The following is a 24280-nucleotide window of genomic DNA, read 5'->3' on the forward strand; positions in this document are numbered from 1 at the left end:
TTTTTTAAATTAAGTGGGGTTTAAATGAAATATTCAGTTAACAGATAAAACTTTGTTTTGGTCCTTAGAATAACCATGCATTTTGAAATGGCAAGGACTAATTTAATAATTATGAAAAATAATTTTATTCATGATACCACTCGAATTCTTTTCTGAAAAATGCCGTTTGGAAAATATGTACATCACTTACAAAAAAGGAAATACTTAATCATGTCAGTCATTTCGAACTTTATTTCATAAGACAGTCATCTGCATTGAAAACCTAAACTGAAGCACACCGAAAGCAACTGCATTTAGTTCACGATTAGCATGTTCAAGGTCATTAGAAAGTACATTATATCTGTAATCTCTCGTCAGCAAAAAATCCTTTTAAATACATAAAATTACTACTTGCTTAAGTTACTTGTTACAGTAAGATGCAATCTTGCGTATGAAGTTAGATCTCTATTTACACTCTATGAAACTAGTACTGCCCCATTAGTCTGAAAATCAATACACTGCCCTCCAAGCGTTAAGGAACAGCATGTGTTTCAAAGCTAACCACTACAGAAATGTCAGTAATGTTAAAATTCACAGTTCATATGCATGACAGTAACAAAGTTTAAGAAAATATACGCAAAAACAATATAGCTAAAACTTTTATTTTATAAATATGACTACTTATATAGGAGTTAGAGAAAAAATGCAAAGAATGTAATTTTTGTTCACAAGTGAGAGCCACTGGCCAGGCTACCGATCTAAGGTTTCACCAAGAGGATTTTTGGGCCTGGTTAGTGGGGCGATTGACTGTCCGATCATTTATTTCGATTTCCAAAGTGAAGCTTACAGAGTTGCAATTTTTAGTGGTACAGGTCATCTGAGTTACATAGGATGTTGGATACATAAGATATTTTAATTAGCTAAATTACGATGTTATCTTGTTTCGTGATGTTACATTGGATATATTTACAGTTATTCTTGAATAGTTGTACTTTATGTTACATTTCGCGTTTCATAGTAGTATCTTACATTACACACTACTTTTTTTTTCAATACATGCGTCATGTTAGAGTGCAGTTAATTACACCCTACATTGTATTGTACAATATATTATACATAGGATTATTATATTACATACATTATATCAGAATACAAAACAACTAAATCATACGTTATATTATTCACTACACTATGCTTGGAATTACGTTGAATACATTACATAATATATATTACATTATACTTTACTACGTTCGCTTTTCACATACATGCCTTTGACATAGAGTGCCTTACTGGAATGCATAGCACATTACTAGCACATAGTTTACTGTACACTACATACATGGTACTAGTTACTTTATATAATACACTACTGGAATACATTACTGTATTACAATATTGGGTTAAATAGTATACATTACATAATAAGAAATGCGTTATACTTTACTGTGTTCGCTTTTCATAGTTGTGTCGTAATTTTCCTTTCAATACATATGTTTTTTTAGATAGAGTGCACTATATCAGATGGTAATTTATTCAAAACATTATACGTGGAAGACTTGGACTATATTATCTGATTACACAGTACATTATTGGTATTTAGTACATGGTACTCTACATACATATTGCTAGTTACATAGTGCTTTACATATGCATTACTAGAATTCAGCACTGAATTACATTATTGGAATACACTGAATACGTTACATAGTGTTTAATACTTTATGTTTTGCTGTTGATTTTCAATTGTTATTACTGTTTCGTGGACAATATCCAGGAGAGTATATCAATGATCAGGAGAAGTCGTTTGCCCAATTTGTTGAGGTGGGGTCGATCGGACGGATGGAAATGGGGATGTCACGAGCTAATGCTGCTAGACGTCTCAATGTCTCTCGTAGTATGGTCCACCAACTATTGAATCAGCTTGAATCCGAGGATTCTGTCTCTAGAAGACATGTTCCAGGCAGACTTAGCGTTATAACTCCTGCGGGAGACCGCTTTTTAGCTCTTTTGTCCCAAAGGAGATGTAACGTTATTATGCCTCAGGCTGGGCAGATCATTTGGTGGCAACAGAAACAAGAATCTCGGCTACCACAGTGCACCGACGCTTGCACAATACAGGTTCTGTATGCAAGACGGCCAGTTGTGTGTGTTCCCTCCTTGACAAAAGGACACAGAGGTGCGCTTTTATGTTAGTCACGAGAACACGTCTCCTGGACGAGACAACAATGGGCGTCTCTTCACAGACGAGTCCAGGTTCACATTGAACAGCGATTCAGGTCGTCAGCTGATATGGAGGAAACCATGCACCAGACACAACCAATCCTACATTGTGGAAAGACACAGTTACAGAGGTGGTGGAATAATGCTTTGGGCTGGGATCTCTCTAGGTGGTCACACTGACTTGCATGTGTTCCATGGAGAAACTTTGACCGGTGTGAGATATCGAGCTGAAATCCTTGATCAATATGGCCTCCCATATGCCGCTGCTATTGGTCCTGGATTTCTTCTGATGAACGACAACGTGCGACCGCACCAAGCTTGGGTTGCTGAAGAATATCTTGAGGGTAGTATGCAGCGGATGGAATGGCTAGCTCAATCCCTAGACCTGTATCCGATAGAACATCTTTGGGACTACCTTGGGAGACAAGTTGCTGCTTTAAATCCTCCTCCAAGGTCGTTAGATGAGCTTGAACAAGGATTACTCCGCGTTTGGTCGTTCCTTCCCATTTCACTGTCCGACAGCTTAATTGACCGCATAGAACGTCGCTGACGCCAATGTATTGAAGTTAGGGGTGGACACATTCCTTATAAGAACCCCTTTTTGTAATGTTACCACCCCATTTTTCCTCAAAAATCTGTGATACACTCTTTATGCAAGACTGGATTTCTCCGCAATTTTATTGTTGTAATGCATGTTTGTGTTGAACTTTAGAAACATTTTATGTCGCATTCATTAAAGAACTGTTTAGTGAACTGTCCTGTAAGTTTCTTGATTTTGTTGCTCATTCTCAAATTAGACATAAAAACATGTTGTTCCTTAACTTTTGAAGGGCAGTGTAATTTGGAGCATTCATTACTATTTTTGTTTAAAAGGAACTAAAATTTTAAGAATAAAAATAAAAACATACTGTTACATTTGTATTTGGAGCTGCGAACTTTGAATATATATACGTATCATATTAAGAACAGTAATTTTTTCTGGAATCAAACAGACATTCGAAATTTTTATTTTATTATTTTTATATTTGTCACTTGGATATTTTTTTTAAATTTTGATTGACTAATATTTTCAGCATTTTTTATTTTTAGAACAAATATAAGTCACATAGAAATAATCTTTGTATATATATTTCACGAATTATGTTGATTATCATTTGTGTTAAATAATTGGTTAATCAAGTTTTATCTAAAATGAATTATTAATTTGGAAAAATGCTTGAAAGTACTTTGTATACTTTCATCCAAAAACCAAAAATGCGATCTGAATATTTAAACATTAAATATATTATGGACATATTATCACTCTCCATAATTAGAGTCCTTAAGTATTAAAAAGTAATGTGTTTCATAAAAATAATTAATATTACTTAGTAAAACATTCAAAGACATTCTAAACATACTAATTTTTTTAATTTCGTTGCGCAGCAAAAATAATGTATACGATGGTAAAAAGAATAGTCCATATGATATCAGAACCCACTGCAGATTCTATAAATTCAAACAGTATTTTGTAAATGCTAATAATTACACAAATTCTTGATGACTGCAGTATAACATTTACAGTGTTAGCATTTTCCGAATTTTTCATATTTTCTTCCATCTCACACGTTCAAGTTTACCAAATGCAGTTAAACTAACAGTTTCTCCGAACTCAACTAATGTACACTATATATAGTATAAGACTACTACTAACCAAACATCTACAAACCAGTCTATAATCAATATTTAAACAAAAATACGAAAATCAATTATTTTTTCACAAACTAGACATAACGCAAGAAAACACGAATCATTTGATTTTAAAGGCAAAAAAAGGATACAAAAAATGCGTAAGTTAACAATTTTTTCTTTTGCGTTTGTGGAAGCAAATTCGTCAGGCTCCTTAACTTCTTGCAAGTATCATATTCTCTACAGATATAATTGAATAGTCATAGAAATAGCAAACTTTCTTCAAAAATCTTTTACTTCAGCCTTCATTTAACTAGGTTAGTTGTAGAGACATTAGGTTTTTTTGGAAGCACAATAGATGAAAAATGAGTAATGCCCTCGCCAGGAATCGAATGATGGATCTTCTGAATATGCGTCGAGCGTGCTACAAAGGCATGCTAAGAAAGCGGGAGAAATACCTTGCATACTCCCTCTTTTAAAGGACGACTGGAGTTTTAAGGGACCCAATCGCCAAATCCTGAGTGTGGAAAATCATCATCCCTTTAGTTTGGGCGTTAGAGACATTTGGAATTTTTTGAGGGGGAGTATTAGACTGTAAAAACTGAGCAACGCCTTCGCCGGGAATCGAACCAGAAAACCTATCGAATACGTGCCGAGCGTGCAGACCACTAGGCCACGAACGCATGTAAGAAGGCGGGAGAAATGCCTTATATAGTCTTCAAAATAATCATTTATTATGTATTATTGAAATAAAAGTGTCAACGGCATTGTTGAATGTATACAAACGCTTTCTAAATACTTTTTGCGTCTATCACAATGCATTTAATGCCTATATTAGCTGTCATTATCTGATCTAATTTTGAATTTGTACTCTAGTTGTTTTAATTCAATATCAAGAGAATCTTCAATTAAGAAAACATTTCAACTTAAACGTTATTTTTTAAAACTACATAATGATTTCTTTTTTTTTTTTTTTACAAATATGAGATTTAGTTGCAAAGATCATAATGTTAATAATGGTTATTAGAAGCAGCAAAATTAAGATGAATATCCGTTTAAAATGCATATGAAAGGACACATATTACAAACGCAGTAGCAATATTCCATGTATTTACATATTATAGTCCTTATCCTACTAAATAATTTTCTCTCCTGCTCACGCAAAGCAATTTGATATTCCTAATATGAATATTAGGGTGTTGCACAACAGCAGCACAGCTCCGGGGTTAGATCCCCGGGCTGAGCAAGGTTGACTCAGATTTTGAGACGATCGATAAAATGAGTACCAAGTTCGCTTAGGGACTAAGCACCGGGGGTCTGCGACAAACTGACCACTTGTCCAGGCAAAATGCTCAAGCAGCTCGAGTTCCACGGTCCAGAAAGCAGATAACAGGGAACTGCCGGCCATGCCTCTCTAAGAGCTGTTTGTGCCACCGAGTTTAATTTTAGTTTTAGTACGAATATTAAAAAAATTGCATATAACACATTAAATGCAAATTTTCATTCAACTGAAAGCTAGGAAAATATAGCCAAACGTAAACGTGTAATGACCGTTTTCGAAATTAGTTTTCTATGAGATGCATTAAAATAGCAGTTCTCCCAAATTTTGAATTTGAGGACACATTTCATGTAACATTCATTCATTGTACATTTCATTGAGCTTGATCATAAATAATTAATTTACGACATATTTTAGAGCATTCCTCGTAAAAAATTTAAATACATAATATTAGTTTGAGAAATCTCTTGTGGAGGCTGGCTATTAACTTCCGGAGTTTGGTTTTCTTCAGTTGGTCAAACATGATAGTGGAACAACAGAGACTTCATAGCTCCAAATTATTTCTGCCTTCTGTGTAGGTCATCACCTTAGACAATATGTCTATTGAAGATGTTAAAAGACGAGAATTTTTTTTTTTTTTTTTTTTTTTTTTGTCATTAGAGATGTTGCTGTGCTTCACTTCAATACTCATTACTGGCATACACGCTATGCTTTTGCAATTGTTTTCTATCAGCGGAGTTTGGTTACAGATTTCAAGATTTCTGATTATAAGAAAACTTTCTCCTGTTTTATTTCTGAGGAATTCTTTAACATTTTGTATGTTTTGAAAAAAAAAAAAAAAAAATGTGTTATAAGGTGTTTCTCCCACCTTCTTGGCATGCCTTCGTGATGTGGTGGTCTGCATGCTCAGCGCGTAATTGAGAGATCCATGCTACGATTCCCGGCGAAGGCGTTTGCTCATTTTTCATCTCTCTGCTTCCAAAAAAATCCTAGGTCTCTACAGTGTCAATAGATGAATATGTTTCGTCGAAATATTAACTTCCGAAAGTTAATTGCAACTCCATAATCTTCCAAGTTTTTATATTTTCCAGTATTTACAGTGAGTATTCAACTGAAATTACTTCAATTATTTAATTTCATTGTTAATTTTAGAAGTATAAAATCCAGTTAAAATATAAAGTCACAATTTGTTTTCATAAAAAGTTCATTTGCTTTTTGCGCACATTATGAATTTTCTAACATCGAGAAAGTTCAATTATTTAATCATTGACTTTCTTATCCTACAAAAGCATTGAGTATATATAGCAAGAACAGCAAAATCATGTCAACTCTATTTACAAAATCTGGTAATGGTTACACACTATGGATATTTACTAAGACATATCTCGGAGTGCGATATTGCATTGAAATGCTCGGCAGTCTTACGCAATCAGAGATGTCTGATCTTTTTATCCATAACTAAAATCACCTGAAATTAGCCTGTTCAGAGGGAACCGAATGTAGGGCAAGCTACCAATATTCGGCGATGTTACACACTTGGCTACAGAAGAATATAAATACAGTAATAGAGAAAGGCTTTGTTTAGTTGTTAGTAAAAGTGTTCAAAATTGAAATATCTCCAGAACGTTTATTTTAATGTTTAAAAGTATATAAGTACTATCTATTTGAGAAGAATGATTTCGTGAAGAACTGTCTAAGGAAACTTTTATATAGGACTTCCTAAACAAAATTGCCTTTTCCATAAGGAAATCTACGAAAACACACATGCACGAGCCCGTTCGCAAATAAGTATTTTTAAACAATAGGGTTTGTGTTGAAGTAACAGTATTTGGCAATCTCATTCATTTGGCTGCTGGCAGGCAGGATAAATAATTGCTTAATTATCCTAGGAGAAAAGAATCATTTGTTGACTTAAAGGAGAGCAATGTGATATTGTGAATCCATTTATTCATTTATATAATTCGACGTAATGACGGAAATATACTTGGATAATTATATAGAGTCAAAGAGTTTCAGCCTTAAATTATGTTCACTTTGCATCAGGTTTATGAGTTACATAGTGTAATGCACGGTGCAAATTAAAGAAAAGTCAAAGACCGCCATAAAAGTCAACAGACAGTCACATAAAAGTAAAAGATTCTGAGATTAATTGTAGGCGGCAGATTATTGCAAACGTATGCAGTGAAACCGGAGATACTGTTTATATGAGTGAGAAAAACAAATGAAACCTTTAACTTGACTAAGTAAAACGATTTATAATTAAATCTCAAAAGAAACTCTTATGTCTAGTCAGATTGGAATATGATCTGGTGGCACGATATTCTGTAAAATGCTTTTGATGCAAACAAAATAAAGCATATCCGAAGAAAAGAAGCAAGCTTTGGTTGACCTAAGCCCTTGTAATCCAAGTTTAATATCCAAATGAATAAATGTACTGATTTCAATCTATTGGACCGTATTCAATATTATATAGACCGCATTTTAATCTCTAGAAGTCGTATTCTAATTTGAAATGTATCTGGAATTTTGAAATTATTTAAAAAGGTACTAAGATGCCCAGTTTAGAAATCTGCAATGCTTCGATACTATGAATTGCTGTGGCACACATAATTTTCTGTAATTATCATGAACATCACTTTACTGTACAATTACATTTTAAGTCTCTGTTCTAGAATATTGGATTCCAGACAGGTACATTACGTGACCTAAACAATTCTACACAATTTTGAAAATGTAAATTACAAGTGGATTTAAAGACATACATGACATTATGATGAGTGGAATGTCTGGCTAACAAACATGTGTGTAACCAAAAAATAAAAATAAGACAAGTCTCTCTGATATTTAGGAATTAAATGATAAATATTAGACTGTGCTAGTTTGATAGAAGCAATTCTACAGTCCTAGCAAACCAAAATTTTGTCAAGTATGCCGGGCGTTTACGATAATAACAGATGCCATCGCTAATTTTGAAAATATAGGGACGGAGACAGAAGCTACAAAATCCAGCCACATTTCGGATGAATGTCTGTTGATAGTTTCTCACTAGATTCAAGAAAATTGCAGATCAAATGTCTAACGTCCAGCTGTTAAGGAATCAGCTGAAACGCTATTTATCTAAAGTTGCTATCAAGCTGGTTAGGACTGCATGTCATGTCGCAGAATTTGCTCAGTCTTCCTCCCCAAAAAGATTGCATATCAAAAAGATTTTTTTTAAACTGGGTAGATTAATGCTGGTTGACATCTGATGCCAATAGCTGGATAGAATACGGTACTCGTGTTACGTAAGTGGCCAGCACTTTCCAATCACAAAGCCTTCATTTTTCACCATCACACCAGACCTCATGCTGCTTTACCATACTGAAATGTACCTGCTGACGCTGATTTGGACATTTTACCATACTTGCGGCGTGCTCATCGGATCTTGCTCATACGGACTGTCGTTTTTTCGATTATTACAGAGTTCTTTGGTTGGTCATTATGTCTAAGATGTGAAAACTTCATTGCAAATTTGTTTAACTATAAATCAGAAGAGTTTCATCAGCGAGGGATTGATTTACTGCAGGAAATGCCTAGAGCTACTACACTACGACAATTACATTAATGCATGGTATTCTAACTTTTATATTTAAAAAGGGTAAAACTTTTGTTCTCATCTAATATGTATGCAATTTTCTAGTAAATCTGCTTCATAATATAATATCAGTTTCTTTTTAAAAAATCTCATTTGATTATTAATTAAATTCTCTACTGAAATTAGAACAAAAGCGATTCATTTAGCGTTTTTACGGAACCAAATTACGAAAAGCAGACGATTTTACTTTCCTTCCGTAACACATTTTACAAAGCATCTTTGAAATATTCTTGAAATCGAGTGGTAAAATCGCTGAACACTGATAGTTCGGTCCCAGCTTCGAATTCCAGCGAACGGGCTAGCTGCACGGCCATTTTCGCGATTTTGCCAGCATGTAACATGCATACGAGAGTGTTTTCCTTAGATACTCTCCACGAAGGCGTCATTTCCTCAGGCAGATAGTCCTAGTCTGCTTTGCCATAATCAAGTAAAACCGAAACCCTTATACTGTTTGCTAAAGCATTTTCAACGATGAAAGTAGTTTTTAGGCTTTTTAGCGCTTTTATATAATTAGAAGTATCTTTCCTGAAACAATTGAGAAATATCTGAATTATGAAATAAACGAAGAAAGAAATAAACTGACAATATTCTTTCCAAAGCATTGATATACGATTACGAGATCAATGTTTTTCAGAATTTTGTAGAGACAAAGCAAATTTGAACGAATTGTGAACTTAGTCAAAGTAACATTAACATCTAAATGTTTAAAACATCATTACAAATAGTAAGATCTGCAAATATTAACGTATTATTATTATATTGTATTTAATTTAATTTAGACTAACACACATTATAATGAATATTAATAAACAACATACGCTTCATAACCAATAATAACGTAATTTCATTTTAACGTAAAAGATGTAAATTTCATTACATTAGTGTTAAATGTTCTTTTTCTTGAGATTCGGATAGCGAACATACTAATGCAGCAACACTCCCAGCGTAAAACTTTTGCTATCGCGACTTTAACTACATGAATCACTGAAGCAAGTTTTATTCCAGATAAAAAAAGCGAGTTATTTTAATTGAGAATTTGTTTAGGAAAGCATCAAAGCAGTTTAATGGCGTAGGCAGTGGGATGTGTTACATTTATGCTCTTTACGAGTATTAGACATAACAGTCTGGAAACGAAGTACATGTAGTTGATTATTCATTCTACAAGTGTGGGAGACTTTGGATAATGGATGATTTCGTGTTCTGTTCCAAATCGTCAAGTAGTAGAAAATTGGAGTGTTTCTGGCCATCATAACTATAACTTCTCAGATTTCTTTGATACTTGATTATTACTATATGTATCATTTTTAAGCAGATTGATATTTTTATTATCTAGTGGAAAATTAACTTTAAAAATAAAAATCTCACGTGGACACCACATAACTTCCCGTACGGCCTATTAAATTATAAACATTTTTTACTGCTCTTCATTTAAATTTATTATTTCCTCTAATTTCATTAGAGATCATATTTCTCATTCAATCGATTCAGTTCTCACTTCGCGACAAAGCAAAAATAGATAAATTCAAAACATCGTCATTAAAAATAGTAAAATACAGAAAAACCTAAAATACAAAATACAGTTAAAAACAGTTTTAAAAATAATTTTTGCAATTAAAATTAAAGTTTCTACGCAAAATTAATCAATTCATCCAGCATGCAGAAGGACAACATATTCGTCCCAAAAGACATTGAAGCTGGAGCACCAGCTGACTGAATTCACTATACTAATAAAAGTTTCAAATTTAAACAAATAGCCAACACATTAGGCCTACCCGCCACTTACTCTTTTAATTTGTTGATAATTCTAGAACTAGTGCATGCGGATTAATTAGGTATTTTTAGAAGCAGGAGAGATGAAAAATATGCAACCGCCTTCGCCGGGAATCGAACCTTGGACTTCTACAATACCGGCCCAGTGTGCAGAACCACTACACCACGAAGGCATGCTAGGAAGGTGGAAGAAATACCTTATATAATCCCCCTTTTGAAGGGCAACTGGGGTTTTAGGGGACTCAATCGCCAAATCCTGGGTGGGAAGAAATCATCATCCACCATTCTTTTAGTTCGGGTGCCACTGTAGAGCCATTAAGTATTTTTTGGAACCAGGAGAGATGAAAAATATGCAACTGCCTTCGCCGGGAATCGAACCACGAAACTCTGGAATACCGACCCAGTGTGCAGAACCACTACATCACGAAGGCACGCTAGGAAGGTGGAAGAAATATCTTATAAACTAAAGGCATAAAAATCTTAACTGGAATATTAGAACAACATAATTCTATCTCTTTCTGTTGGTTGTGCATTAGCACTGAAGGCGTAATGAGTACGTTTCCTTAAGCACAAAATTAAAGAATCATAAGTCAAAAAGATTAACTAAGAAATCTTTATTTAATAGGATAGGATAATTCTGCTTAACTTAAGCATAACAATAAAGTAATAATCTTCACAGACATTAAAACACTGAAGTATTGAAAAGAATAACTTATATAGTATCATCATCAGTACTAAATGTCATTAGGTTCACCTATATTATGCAATAAGAAAAATAAACAGGAATATACTTTGCCATCGTACCTGAAAGAGAAGAAAGTACTACTGGATTAGACCTTTGGCCAGGTACAAGTAGCTAGGGTGAAAATCAAATATTCTGCATTGCACACGAGCTTTACTTTCTCTCGCCAATATATACCTTGGCACACGTTCGTTTCGTATGCCTTTCAAGTTTCATTATGCAAAATACCTAAATTTATGCTAACATTGCCCCTGTTTTGCTAATGAAACTCATACCAATTGTAATTCATTCCTGCAAAACTGAAATTTAGCTTTAGGAATTGGTTTAGTCATAATATCAGCAACCATTTCCTCTGTTGAAAGATAAGCAAGTTTTACTATTCCTTTGTTATTCAAGTCGTGTATATGATGAACTTTTGTATCAATATGTTTAGTGCGTGAACTGAATTTTTCAGATTCTACAAGTCTTATAGTAGACTGATTATCTTCAAGTACCTTTATCGGTAGAGTTTGGGGTAGATTGAAATCTTCTGTTAATTTTAATAGCCATAATAGTTCTTGCGTAGCTTGCGATAGTGCAACATATTCAGCTTCTGCTGAGGATAAAGAAACACAAGTTTGTTTTCTTGAAAAGCATGAAATATAGTTCCTTCCTAATAAAATAACACTTCCTGATGTAGATTTTCTATCTTCAATATCTTGTCCCCAATCAGCATCTGAATAAAGTGTAATATTAGGTTCTTCACTCGACGAAATTTGTAAGGATAGGTTCTTTGTCGTGTTTAAGTATCTAATGATTCATTTGACAGCACTCCAGTCCTTTTGACGTGGATTATTGCACCTTCTGCTGAGTATGTGAGTTGAAGCTGTGATATCTGGTCTTGTGATAGACGATATATACAAAAGACTTCCAATAGCTTGGCGAAATTTATCATTTGAAGTTAGGAGATTTTCTTCCTTGTTTAGGTTATAATAGTTTGTTTCCATTGGTGTGCTGGCGGGTTTCGCTTCTTCAAGTTGAAATTGCTTGACAAGTTGATTTATTTTATTTTTCTGTGATAAGAGATAACTTCCATCTTCCTTGCGATTTATTTCCATGCCTAAGAAATATTTAACTTCACCAAGATGCGTTATTTGGTAACGTTTCTTTAAATCATTAATTGTTTGAGGAATTAGTCCTTCTTCTGTAGAACTTATTAGGATGTCATCAACATACACTATTAAATTAATTCTTTTATCACGAACCACTTTTGTGAAAAGACATGGATCTGCTTTGCTTTGACTGAACCCCAGATTCTTCAGTGTATTTTCAATTTCTGCATTCCAGCACCTAGCTGCTTGTTTGAGACCATAAATCGACCAACTTTATGTCTTTCTTCCGGAACCACGAATCCTTCTGGTTGTTCCATATATATTTCTTCATTTAAGTTGCTGTACAAGAAAGCTGTTTTAACATCTAGTTGATGTACCTTGGCATTATTATACGCTGCCCATGCTAAGAAAACTCTTATCGTAGTGTGTTTCACTACTGGTGAAAAAGTTTCATCATAATCACTGCCGTATTTTTGAGTAAATCCTTTGGCTACTAAGCGTGCTTTGTATTTTATATTTTTACCAGTTTCATCATATTTTGTCTTAAACACCCATTTGCTGCCTACTGCATGTTTTCCTGGTGGTAATTCTGTAAGTTTATAGGTTTCATTTTCTTTAAGAGAATGTATTTCTTCTTGCATAGCCTTGATCCAAGCTTCTTGTTCACGTTTTGGTAAGTTTAGAATTTCTTCAAAGCTTTCTGGATCTTTAATTTTAAGTAAGATTGATTCTTCATCTTCTGCTTTATAAGAGAACCTTTCCGGTGAGACCCCTTTGGTTGATCTGCTAGAAACCCTTCTTTCTACATTTTCTTCACATTTAATTAACTCTTCGGAACTTTTTGAATCTTCTGTAAGATCATCGCCAAGAGATGTTTCTTCATTATTTTCTTCATCATCTTGCGAGTTATTGAAGTGAATTAATTCTAAATCTTCAGCATTATTTTCTGCAAGTTTGTCAGGTAAAGACGGGTTTTCTGAAAATTTAACAGTTCTACTTACCATTATTTTTCTTCCACCTACATAAATCCTGTATCCCTTACTTCGTAAATCGTATCCTACGAATATTCCTTCTTCAGCTCTGTTGTCGAATTTACGCCGTTTTTGTTTGTTCACATAGTAAAATGCTGTACAGCCAAATACTCGTAAGTGACTTAAGTTTGGTTTTCTACCATTCCACAATTCATATGGTGTTCAATCTGTGGCTTTAGTTGGTAACCTATTTTGAAGATATGCAGCAGTAGCTGCTGCTTCAGCCCAGAATCCTTTCGGTAATTTAGAGTTTATTAGCAAAGCTTTTGTCATTTCTATTAAAGAGCGATTTTTCCTTTCTGCGACGCCGTTCTGTGCCGGACAATAAGGAACCGAAGTTTGGTGAAAAATGCCGAGTTTCTTTAAATAATTTTCAGTACTTTCGTTACAGTATTCTGTACCGTTGTCGAATCTGAGAACCTTTATTTTCTTTCTAAATTTATTTGTTGTCGATGCAACATACTGTTTAAGTTTCTCGAATACTTCATCTTTTGAAGTAATAAAATAAATTTGAGCATAACGCGAATAGTCATCAATGAAAGTTACGAAATATCTTTTTCCTCCTAAGCTGTTGACTTCAATTGGCCCACACACATCACTGTGCACTAAATCCAGTGGATTTTTAGATCTAAAACTAGTTTTGGGATAAGGTGTTTCAGTTAGTTTCGCTTTTACACAAGTAGAACATTCCACACTATGAGTGCATTTGCCAAGTTTAATGCCGTCTGCCAAATCATTTTTCTCAAGTGTTTTTATGGCATCTATATTTCTGTGGCCTAATCTTTGATGCCATTTTAGTATACAGTTCGTATTTGAACATGAAACATTATTAGCTAAGTATGCTTTCTCATCAATTGGGTTTACGGTCAATTTATATAAACCTTGCTGAGCGTTGCCGTCGGCTACGAGTATATTGTTACGCTTTATGTAACACTTATTACTATCAAATGTAACAATACAACCTTTATTAGTAACAGATTGAACAGAAAGTAAATTACTATCTAAACCTGGTACATACAATACATTTTCCAATTTTATTTGTGTAACCTGACCCTTTAAGTTTTGAACTTTAAAATAACCTTCACCAATACCATAAGAATTTAATTTAGCACCATTGGCTACAGTTACTATTTGTTTATTAGAGTCATTTAACTGAGAGAAAAAATTTTTATTACTCGTCATATGAGTGGAGGCTCCTGAGTCGATAACCCATTCTTGCGTTTGCGTATTTTCATGTTTATTTTCCACTTTTAGAACTTGATTAAACTGAATCTGCGAATTTTCAGTTTCAATACTTTTAAGATACTTATTTTCTTTAAGTTTTGTTATGTTTTCTACACTTTGCGTATTTGCTATTTGGCATGCATTACTTTTATAATTTTGAGAATAATTTCTTACTTTACTATTATTTACATCTGTTTTCGGGGAAGTTCTAGCGTTGCGTTTTAAATGAAAACAGTCATTTATTGTATGGTTATTTCTCTTACAATAAGTACAAAATTGTGTAACATACTTTGGTTTATTTTTGCTTTTACTTTTTAAAGCAACTGAATCGTACTTTTGAACTTTCTTAGTTTCCACACGTCTACAATACTCATCTATTAGTTTGTTTTTAACATATTCTAGCGACAATTCAGCTTCCGATTTACTTTCTATTGCAGTTATTAAGGAGTTGTATGAATTTGGTAAAGAACATAGTAGTATTGCTGTTAAGTTATTTTCTTTAATTTCTTCACCTATACTACGCAGCTTTTCAGCCAATTCTAGTACTCCTTTGATATGTTCCTGCATTTTAGAACTTTCATTATATCTAATGGAATATAATTTTCTAAGAAGAAATAACTTATTTGTTAAATTTACACGTTCATGGACACATTTTAACTTCTGCCAAACTTCTTTTGCAGATTTACTATGTAAAACATGAATAATTTGCGAATCCGAAATGTTTAGACATATTAAAGCTTTAGCTTTACGATCATTCTTTAACCAAATATCAGTATCAGTTTCCGGTTTTTCTTCGAATACAACATCATCTAAACCTTCTTTTATTAGAAGTTGTTTTATTTTAAATTTCCATACTGAATAATTTTCATCTGTTAATTTTTCTATCCAAATTGATTCTTTTAGAATAGACATTATTACTTGTTACAATTATTCTTATTACAACAAAAATTATTACTTGTTACAACAAAAAATAAAGTAGACTATGACATAGAATTCAATCAAATTATTTAAGTTCTGAACACATTATGTCTAGAAACCACGATTACTTGATTTTTAGTAGATATTTTGAAATCTCACAAAAATAGCATTACTCCGTTCGTGTTATCCTTTTCTCTTTGTAACTCCAAAAGATAGGAGAGATTAATATGGTAAAAAGTTAAAATCCTCAGCTTATTTTCTAAAAGTGCAAAATATGTCCTTTTTATTGTGAAATCTTCTCTAAAATCTTATTACTTCTTTACGGTTTAACATGATTTTTTAACTTCATATGAAACTATAATTGGAACTAATGATTAAGCCTCTTAATATATTTTAGTATTATCATATTTATCACTAACACCTAGTCTTTATTTATTAACTGATGAATTTCGAAGAATTAAATGCCTGATGATTCTCAAAATAACTATTATAAATTACTCCTTTCATTACATTAATTACAATTAAAGGAATGCTTTATAAAGATTTTAAACATGTTATATTTTGTGATTTTTCTTGCAATAAAAAAAAGAACAGTTAATGTTAGTTGTGTTTATATATACAGTAAAAAGAGGACATAAGAATACACACATTCGTTTTTATTCATACAATCAACAGAGGACAATCACACAGCTATATTTATTTATGCAACCAAAAGAGGATGTGTGTATATAGCATCCTCACCTTCCTTGCAAATTATGACCTTCTTAAATAAAAGAAATTAAAAAATTTTACAAGTTGTATGATCATTTTGAAGCTAATCGAAGAATTTTGGTGCAAAAAGATTTCCAAAATTCTCGTTTTCCACCATAGACCAACCATTGTGTGTGTGTGCGTGCGTGTGTGTATGTATAAACTCTATATATATATATATATATATAGTTGCAAAATCCCAGATTTAAATTCAAATATTATTTTTTTCATTCTGCATAGTTTTTCAAAAATATGAAAGAGATGAAACATGATAATATTCCGATTATTGATGATTTCGTGAAAAGAGGCTAATTCCCCTTGAAAAGTCAGGATCTTCCTGTGAGATCAGCAATAGTTCATTTTATGCTTTTGCTTTCTATTTTTCGTTCATTTTTAATATTTCAGTTTTATTAATCACATTTAATACATTTTCCACATTTTGCTTTCAACAGTTTTATAGCATTTACCAAGATTTAAGTTTTTTTTAAAAAAAATCTTTCATTAAATTACTATTTAGTTTTGTTTCTTTGGAGATAATCAAAATGATTATTAATAATGACAATATAGATACATATGTATCATTTTGCTTCAACTTCTTTCTTATAAGAAACTCTACCAATATTCATAACAATCAGGTCATATCTTTGGTCAACTGAATATTACCTATTTGACATATCAGTAAGGTTGATTATACACTGGTGGTTCTCAAAAGTTACATTCTCCACTGTAGCTAAATGAAGCTTTTGGTTTTTCGCTCCATGTTCAATGAACATATGGACCAATTTCACACAGAAAGTTGTTAACGAAAGCCCATCAGTGGCTAAATGGTAAAAGACTCTGAACACTGGTAGTTCATTCTGAGATTCAAGTCCCAGTGAACGAGGTGGCTGCATAGATGTTTTCATGATTTTCTTCATGTGTAATGTGAATACAAGCCAGTTCAGTTAAAACATCCTTCCCTTTCCCTGTAGTGCCTAATGGCACAACACGTAATAATTAAATAATAATAAATATTATCCTTAACGATGTTATTTTTGCATGTAATAGGCAAACAAGGCTAGTTCAATTTTTGATAATCATACAAAATTCATCTAAACTATCTATATTATATAATTTATCTTATTTCATATTTTACCGAGAGACTAAATTACTTTTCAGCATGTCTCTTTTTTCTAAAAAATTAAGAATAAGAGAGTCATCACTTGTGGTTAACATTTATAAGCTCAGTATTCCTCACATTCTCGTGCATAATGATAATACGAATTAAATTCCTGTAGAAGTGACCTGCATAACAGTACCTACATTTTGATATTTATCTGTTTATGACAATTTCAGCCTTTATTCGCATTTATACCCATATGCTGCCTCTTTTCCGTAAAGCAGAAAAGAGAAAAAAAAATTCTTTGCATTTCCCAATCTCTTATCTGAAAATTAACAAAGGCAATCCCTAAAGGAAAGGTTTCCAAACAGTTGTAGTTTCCCTTTACAACGGCAGCTAAAATAAGGGTGGAAATGAATTCCAATTTCCCATCCTTTTAAGAAAAACCTTTCCAAACTTTGCTGTCTTTTAAAGATTAATATGATTAATATCATTAATATATGTGTGTGTTTATTACACATATTGGAAAAATAAATTACTATATATACTGCTCAATACGATGTTGTTCTTCCTTTCTGTGAAGATAACAGTAGCAATATAACTGGGAAAAGATTGGATGATATACTGAAATTGAGGCGGAGAGATTGTTGTTCAACAATCCTGCAACTTCTACCTTAAATCCAACACAGAGTATTGGGGGTAAGTCTGGAGAGTGAAGAGACCATTACAGTTCGTCCCACATAGACTCGAGAGAATTCATGTCAAGACACTTGGAGGTCAAGTGAGTAATTTCCAATCTCACTGCTGCACTCAAACCACTCTTGTGCAACGTGTGACAACAGGGTAGCACATTATCTGTCTGAATTACAGCATCGTTCTGCAACGAATGCTGATAGTATGGAGATAATAAACCAACAGTTCAATGCAGTCCAAGATTGTCAGGGTTTCATCCAACATGATAAGAGGACCCTAAGTTAAACTGCTGCCACTGGCTTGTGCAATACCTACCTGAGGGATGCAGTGTTTTGTGCAGTTTATGTGTCGCACATGAACACTACCACCTTATAGCAAGTGAAAACAATTAATCAGACCAGATAGCCCATTATCAAATCATTCTTCTACTATCTAATGGTGAAGCGATTTGGCCAACTACAGTTGTAGCAAACATCATTTCACCAGTAATGGAATCTGAGAGAGCTGTTACAACCAAACTGTGCAACTGCTGATGACCAGCTCTTGTGCAGATGCCGAGGAAAGCATCTGCATCAAAATCTGCTGTAATATGATATTAAATTACACTTCTTACTATCACTATGACACAATCGAGTTTTTTACATCTTTGCTGCACATCAGTCACTGGCTCACTACAACATTTTACATGATTCACACTTGTTTCTCCACTTTCGTAATATTGTTACCCAGTACCATAGTAGCGCATGAAGTCGGTTCCTGAAGATGAACATCTGGCCTTGCAAGTGCCAACAATTGTCATGATGAAACTCCTTTAGATTATTATTTGCTCCTGATAACAAACTTTGACATGCCTATTAAAATTCTGATATTTATACTCACTGGCACTGATCACAGCCAGCACCTAATAAATCACTAGTTCCCATTGTGCTCATATACATGGTTTCATTGCAAGTGTACAGAATAACTTGTCTTTTCGGCTTTTATCTATATATATGTCTATCTATCTATATACTGGGTGTGTCAGCACAGTGGTTACAAATTTTCAGGAGAAATACAGTACACCTGGATAATAGAAATTCACATAACAATGCATGGTTGGAAATGCTTTTCTAGCATGGTTGTGACAATATAAAATGTAAGAATGGAAGGATATGAATAGGGTGAGAAAACATGTTTATTAACATGTCAAACAATGCATTTACAATGAAAGAGTTCAAAATCCTGTTTCAAGACTAATAGCCTTTTTCGACTAAAAACTATGGTCAGATGGTAAACATCACTGTATCAAGAAAGAAACCAAATTAAACTGGTGAGACCTGGTGTCGAGGAAATACATAAAAAAAAAAAAAAAAGTACCTAGTGGTTTTGACAGAAGAAATTTTCCAATAAGTGGAATACGTGAAGAAATGCTAAATGAAGATGATATAGCTGAAATTTTCAATGCAAATCAAATCATCAATCAATCACTGGACGACAAAACCTTCATCATGGCTTTAAATAGCAAATTTTTGACATATACAGAACTTGAACAATGAAACTTTCTTGCTGAATAAGACTGTCATTTCTTACTATAAAACTTTTTAAAAAAGTATTAAAACATGAAACAAAATTACTTACAATATTTAAATTTAAAAAATATATATATACAGCAAAAAATATGTTAACAATAATTTTTGGGGTGTGTGTGTAAATTTTGGTTTCTTTAATGTCATAAATGCTTCATTATTTTACAGAGAGCCTTCCATATTTTTAAATGTAATTTCATAAGATTTAAATCGATTTCAAATCCAGAAAATTTCGAAATTCGGATCTCGGACTTTGAACTACAGTTCATGCTTGCAAGAGCTTACAAAAACGGACACAATAAAGAAAAACAGATGGCACCAATTTGAAATTCATATAATCTATAACTAAATACTCTATTAAAGGACTGGCCAGCCCAGTGGTTGATGGGATAGACTTTTTCACATAATTTTTTTTTTGCAAACTATCTATCAAACATGCAAAATTTTAACACATTCAAGCTTCTAATGTTTAACTAATAGGATGATAGTATCAGCATAGAACAATGTTAAATCATATTAATAATAAAATTCTTATACTGGTATAATACAACATGTCTGCTGATCTACAAGAAATATTCTCGTACAAAATTATAAAGAAATTCCACTAAGATGATTAGTTAATCTTTACGAGTTGTCTTTATTAATAGGTCAATATTCAGATTAAAAATTTAATATTAATTTATTTTACATAATATACTTTAATTACTCAGAATATGATAAGAAATTCAAAATAAAAACTTAAAAAAATGAATGAAGTGACTAACTTACATATCACTTGAAGTCGAAGGTTTTGGATCATCGTACAAGTCCTCAGAGCTTGTATTAATCTGCTTCTTTGTAAGAGGAGATGTTACCATACTCAAAATAGACACTGCTTTTTCAGAAAAGATAATAGACTGACGAGTATGAAAAGCACTTCTTACAGAATTAAGGTATGCAGCATACGCAGCCTGTGGAAGGCCTCGAAGATTAAAATGATTGAACATGAAATCATCAAATTTTAGAAAAGCTGGCTAAAAACAAAATTTTTTAATACTTTAAACAGAAACATTACACGATACAGGGTTGCCACTCAAACAGGAGAATAAAATTCCCTGACTTTTCCAGGTTTTCCAGGTGTGTTTCAAGAAAATTCCAGTCTATCCGCGTAATGTACATTGGCTGTGCTAATAGGTAAATTAATTATGGTATTACTTGTATAGTGTAGCAAATTCACTAATTATTCAATAAATCCCAGAGGACATTTATTCTTAATTATTCTTGGTATACTTTGTTTGATAATTTTGTTTACTTTTCCACTTAAGAAACTTAATAAAATTTAAGATATATACATTGGATAACAAATGTATGTTTTATTTAATTATTACTCATGATCATCACCAGTTCAACATGAGGCTAATCCGGTCCTTATAAATCACAACGCAATGCTAAATAGTTAGGTTAGATTTTAGGTAAATTTAAAAGGCACTTTAACACTTGAAAACACAAATATAATTATAATAGTTGTTGTTTTCTTCACTGAAGATTGAGATTAGAATCTTCCCAATCTGGAATAAAATAAGGCTTTTTTTTGCAGACATTCTGCAGCTAAACGAAAGAAAGAAATCTATTTTAATAAATTGAGGTATTTTATATTTATTTCACAGCATACGTAAGGAAAAAATATGTGCATTAAATTTCGTGATTGTATGTCATAATACTGCTAGAATTAATTTCAGGATTATGCCAGAGAAAATTTCCTGAAATTTGAAAATATTATTTACTAATAATAAATAAATTTAGAGGGAAGAAGCAACATTAAATTATACGAATAACATAAAAATAAAGCTAATTACTTAAAATTGAATTAGAATAATCAACGATATTTTAGCGAATATAGTTAGTTATATTACATGGTTAGCCTAGATGACTGATTACTATTTTTTTATTTTACTGCAAAATGGCAAGGTATTTATTTAAAAAAAAAGGTTTAAAAATATTTTGCGGTAAAATTCTAGTATACGGTAAGGTTTTGGCACGATTTTGAAAATTGTCGCCAAGACCAAAATGACCCGTTTACTGCGCATCATCGTGTCACCAAATCCCATTGTACCATACATGGAGATTATTCTAACCAAAGAACGTCTATGTAAAGAAGAAAAGGTTCCATACAAGTAAAATGCTATTACGCCGCTAGAATGCGAAGGGAAAATTTGCCAAGGGATTTGGCAACGGAACCTGGCGGCCAGAATTTCCTTCTCCGCGATGTGTACCGAAATTGAGAAACACGGTTTAAGAAGAAACGTTCTTTGACAAAAAGAAAGCTACGAAAATCAGTTTTTAAATTATTGCGAAAAATCCAAGAAGAAACGTTTTATCAAAGGACGTTTCTTCTTGGATTTTTTGCAATAATTATAAAAACGGATTTTCGTAGTTTTTTTTTTTTTTTTTTTTTTTTTTTTTCCCCCTGAAAATAACTAATCCATGAATTAATTTACTTGCGCCAAAAAATATTTTCTTTTCCTTTAGAGTTTAACCACTTGCGCTAAGACTAAACTTCACGGTTGCGGTGCCGTGCGCTACAATATAACAAGCGGTAAAGTGTCTCATTTACGCCGCTCCGCATCTGCGAGTGCAATCCAGAGCTGTAACTCGAGAAATAAACAATTTCGTTGTTAGGCGACGTGTGCATCACGTTATTTTCATTTTTGCGATAAATGCTTATCGATGTGGTGTTCACGTCGCTCGCGGTCTGAAACAAAAGCATCTCGACGTACGTGGCACGTCTTTTTAGCGCAAGTGGTTGAAGAAATTTTAAACGATATTCATTTTATGAACTCTTGATAACCTGACCTTCGAACTTCGACACCGGTTTCGAGCTTTGGCGACAGATATATCACCGCATGCACAGCTATTTCCCTCTATGATGGAACGGAGCCACGTAAGTTGCAGAGAGGTTTTCCTTCTTTACAATACATATTCTTTGATTCAAACGTCCATGGTACCGTATACTAGGATTAAACCCATTTTGTTTTATACGAGAACAGGTACTTTCTTTAGTTCATGCACTGCACATGCGATTCTCGAGAATACTGGAAACCAAAAGTTGCGGGAAACTTGCTTTGCCTTTCTAAAAGACAATCAAATTGGAGCTGCGAAAATTGGCTCTATGCCAGCTGCCCGAATGACACTCACGTGATATACAATTCGCCAAAAAAGTTACCTCTTCCGACGTCGGCGCAAAAATCGCTTTTTTTGGCGGGATCGTTGTATGAACTTCCCTGACTTTTCCAGATTTTGACAAAAATACTTGAATTCCCTGACTTTTACCTGAATTTTTTGGTCAATTTTCGAATTCCCTGACTTTTCCCGGTTCTCCCGGTTTTCCAGGTAGCGTGGCAACCCTGACGATATTACATAGCTGACTTCATAGAATTTATCAAAGTAAAATTAGATCATTAATTCCAACTATACTATTTATAAAATTCTGTAGTATACTTCTAAAGTAAATATCAAGAATGCAAAAATTAATGAAGGAGTTATGTACATTATGCATAAATATTCACACATTTTTATGTTAAAAGAGTGTTAAAAACTGAAAGATAATTGGAAGTAGATCTGACACATTTCAGGAAGAAAATAAAAATCACAAATTAGTAACTTTTAAATGTTATGCTTTGAATAAAGTGCTCATATCTATCAGCATTATCAACAACACATTAAATTAAATTATTCTACGTTTTCCTAGACTTTACGGGAGTCAAATGGAGAGCCTCTACATACACAATTTTTTCCCCCTGGGAAAGGCCTATTCTCTAGCTGTTCATTTCCTTTGTCAGGAAAAGATCTATTTTTTAGCTCTCTAAACTACACTGATGGACATTAAAATTAACACTGTCATGCAGAGATCTAAATAACCTGCAGGTGTTCATAATACATATATTATGAAGAACATACAAAATTATTAACAGTGCAAAAAAAGTAAAAATCACAAGAACTTGTAACACTGTCAAGAAAGTAAAAGCTGTTAAATATTGGAGTAACACTTACTCATCATTTGTTATTTTCTGATTATTTACACCCCCCACTGAAAAGTCACAAAAAAAAAGCATTCACGAGACATTGCAATATGTTACCAAAAAGTATATACAGGGCAACCCAGCTGTGTATGCAGCGAATGTCTACTTTGAAATTCAACTGTCATTTTCCTGATTAGTGTTTCTTTTTGCAATTTATGTGCTCTCTAATTATTGCATATATTTGTTTTCTAGCAACAAATTGTGATGGAAGCATGAAGTTTGCTGGCTAAAGAAAAAGTTACATTTCTGCAAAAATATTGTATTCTGCCCAATAATATAATATACATTCACAGAATGCATAAATTCTCATTTTATGAAGTTGCACTTATACAACTGAATTTCATGGAAATGAAATATGAAAAATTGCAAGCAAAGTGCTAGAATGACGGTAGGATATTGGCTTACCTCCTTTACAACAGCTATTCTTTTTATTTATTTGGTTTCTATTAAACAGATCGATGTTTGCAAGTGGTGAACAAAAGCAGCAGAAAAGTTAAAGAGGAATTTCTGGAAAAAGATAAGTGTTTTATTATCGATGCTTCTCACTTTTTAAATCTGA

General features: G+C 33.0%; 1 protein-coding gene across 1 annotated transcript in view; it reads right to left on the minus strand.

Moving 5' to 3' along the window:
* LOC118199705 (uncharacterized) overlaps nucleotides 1-24280 on the minus strand; it is a 149422-nt gene that overhangs the window by 75860 nt on the left and 49282 nt on the right. Inside the window, exon 6 of the mRNA XM_085822621.1 lies at nucleotides 20432-20613. Within this exon, the coding sequence (XP_085678747.1) occupies nucleotides 20432-20613 (182 nt within the window). The remainder of the gene's footprint in view (nucleotides 1-20431; nucleotides 20614-24280) is intronic.

Source organism: Stegodyphus dumicola, chromosome 8 (genome assembly GCF_044657685.1).
Source record: "Stegodyphus dumicola isolate Sdum_Otavi_A_Nest chromosome 8, ASM4465768v1".
Taxonomy (NCBI): domain Eukaryota; kingdom Metazoa; phylum Arthropoda; class Arachnida; order Araneae; family Eresidae; genus Stegodyphus; species Stegodyphus dumicola.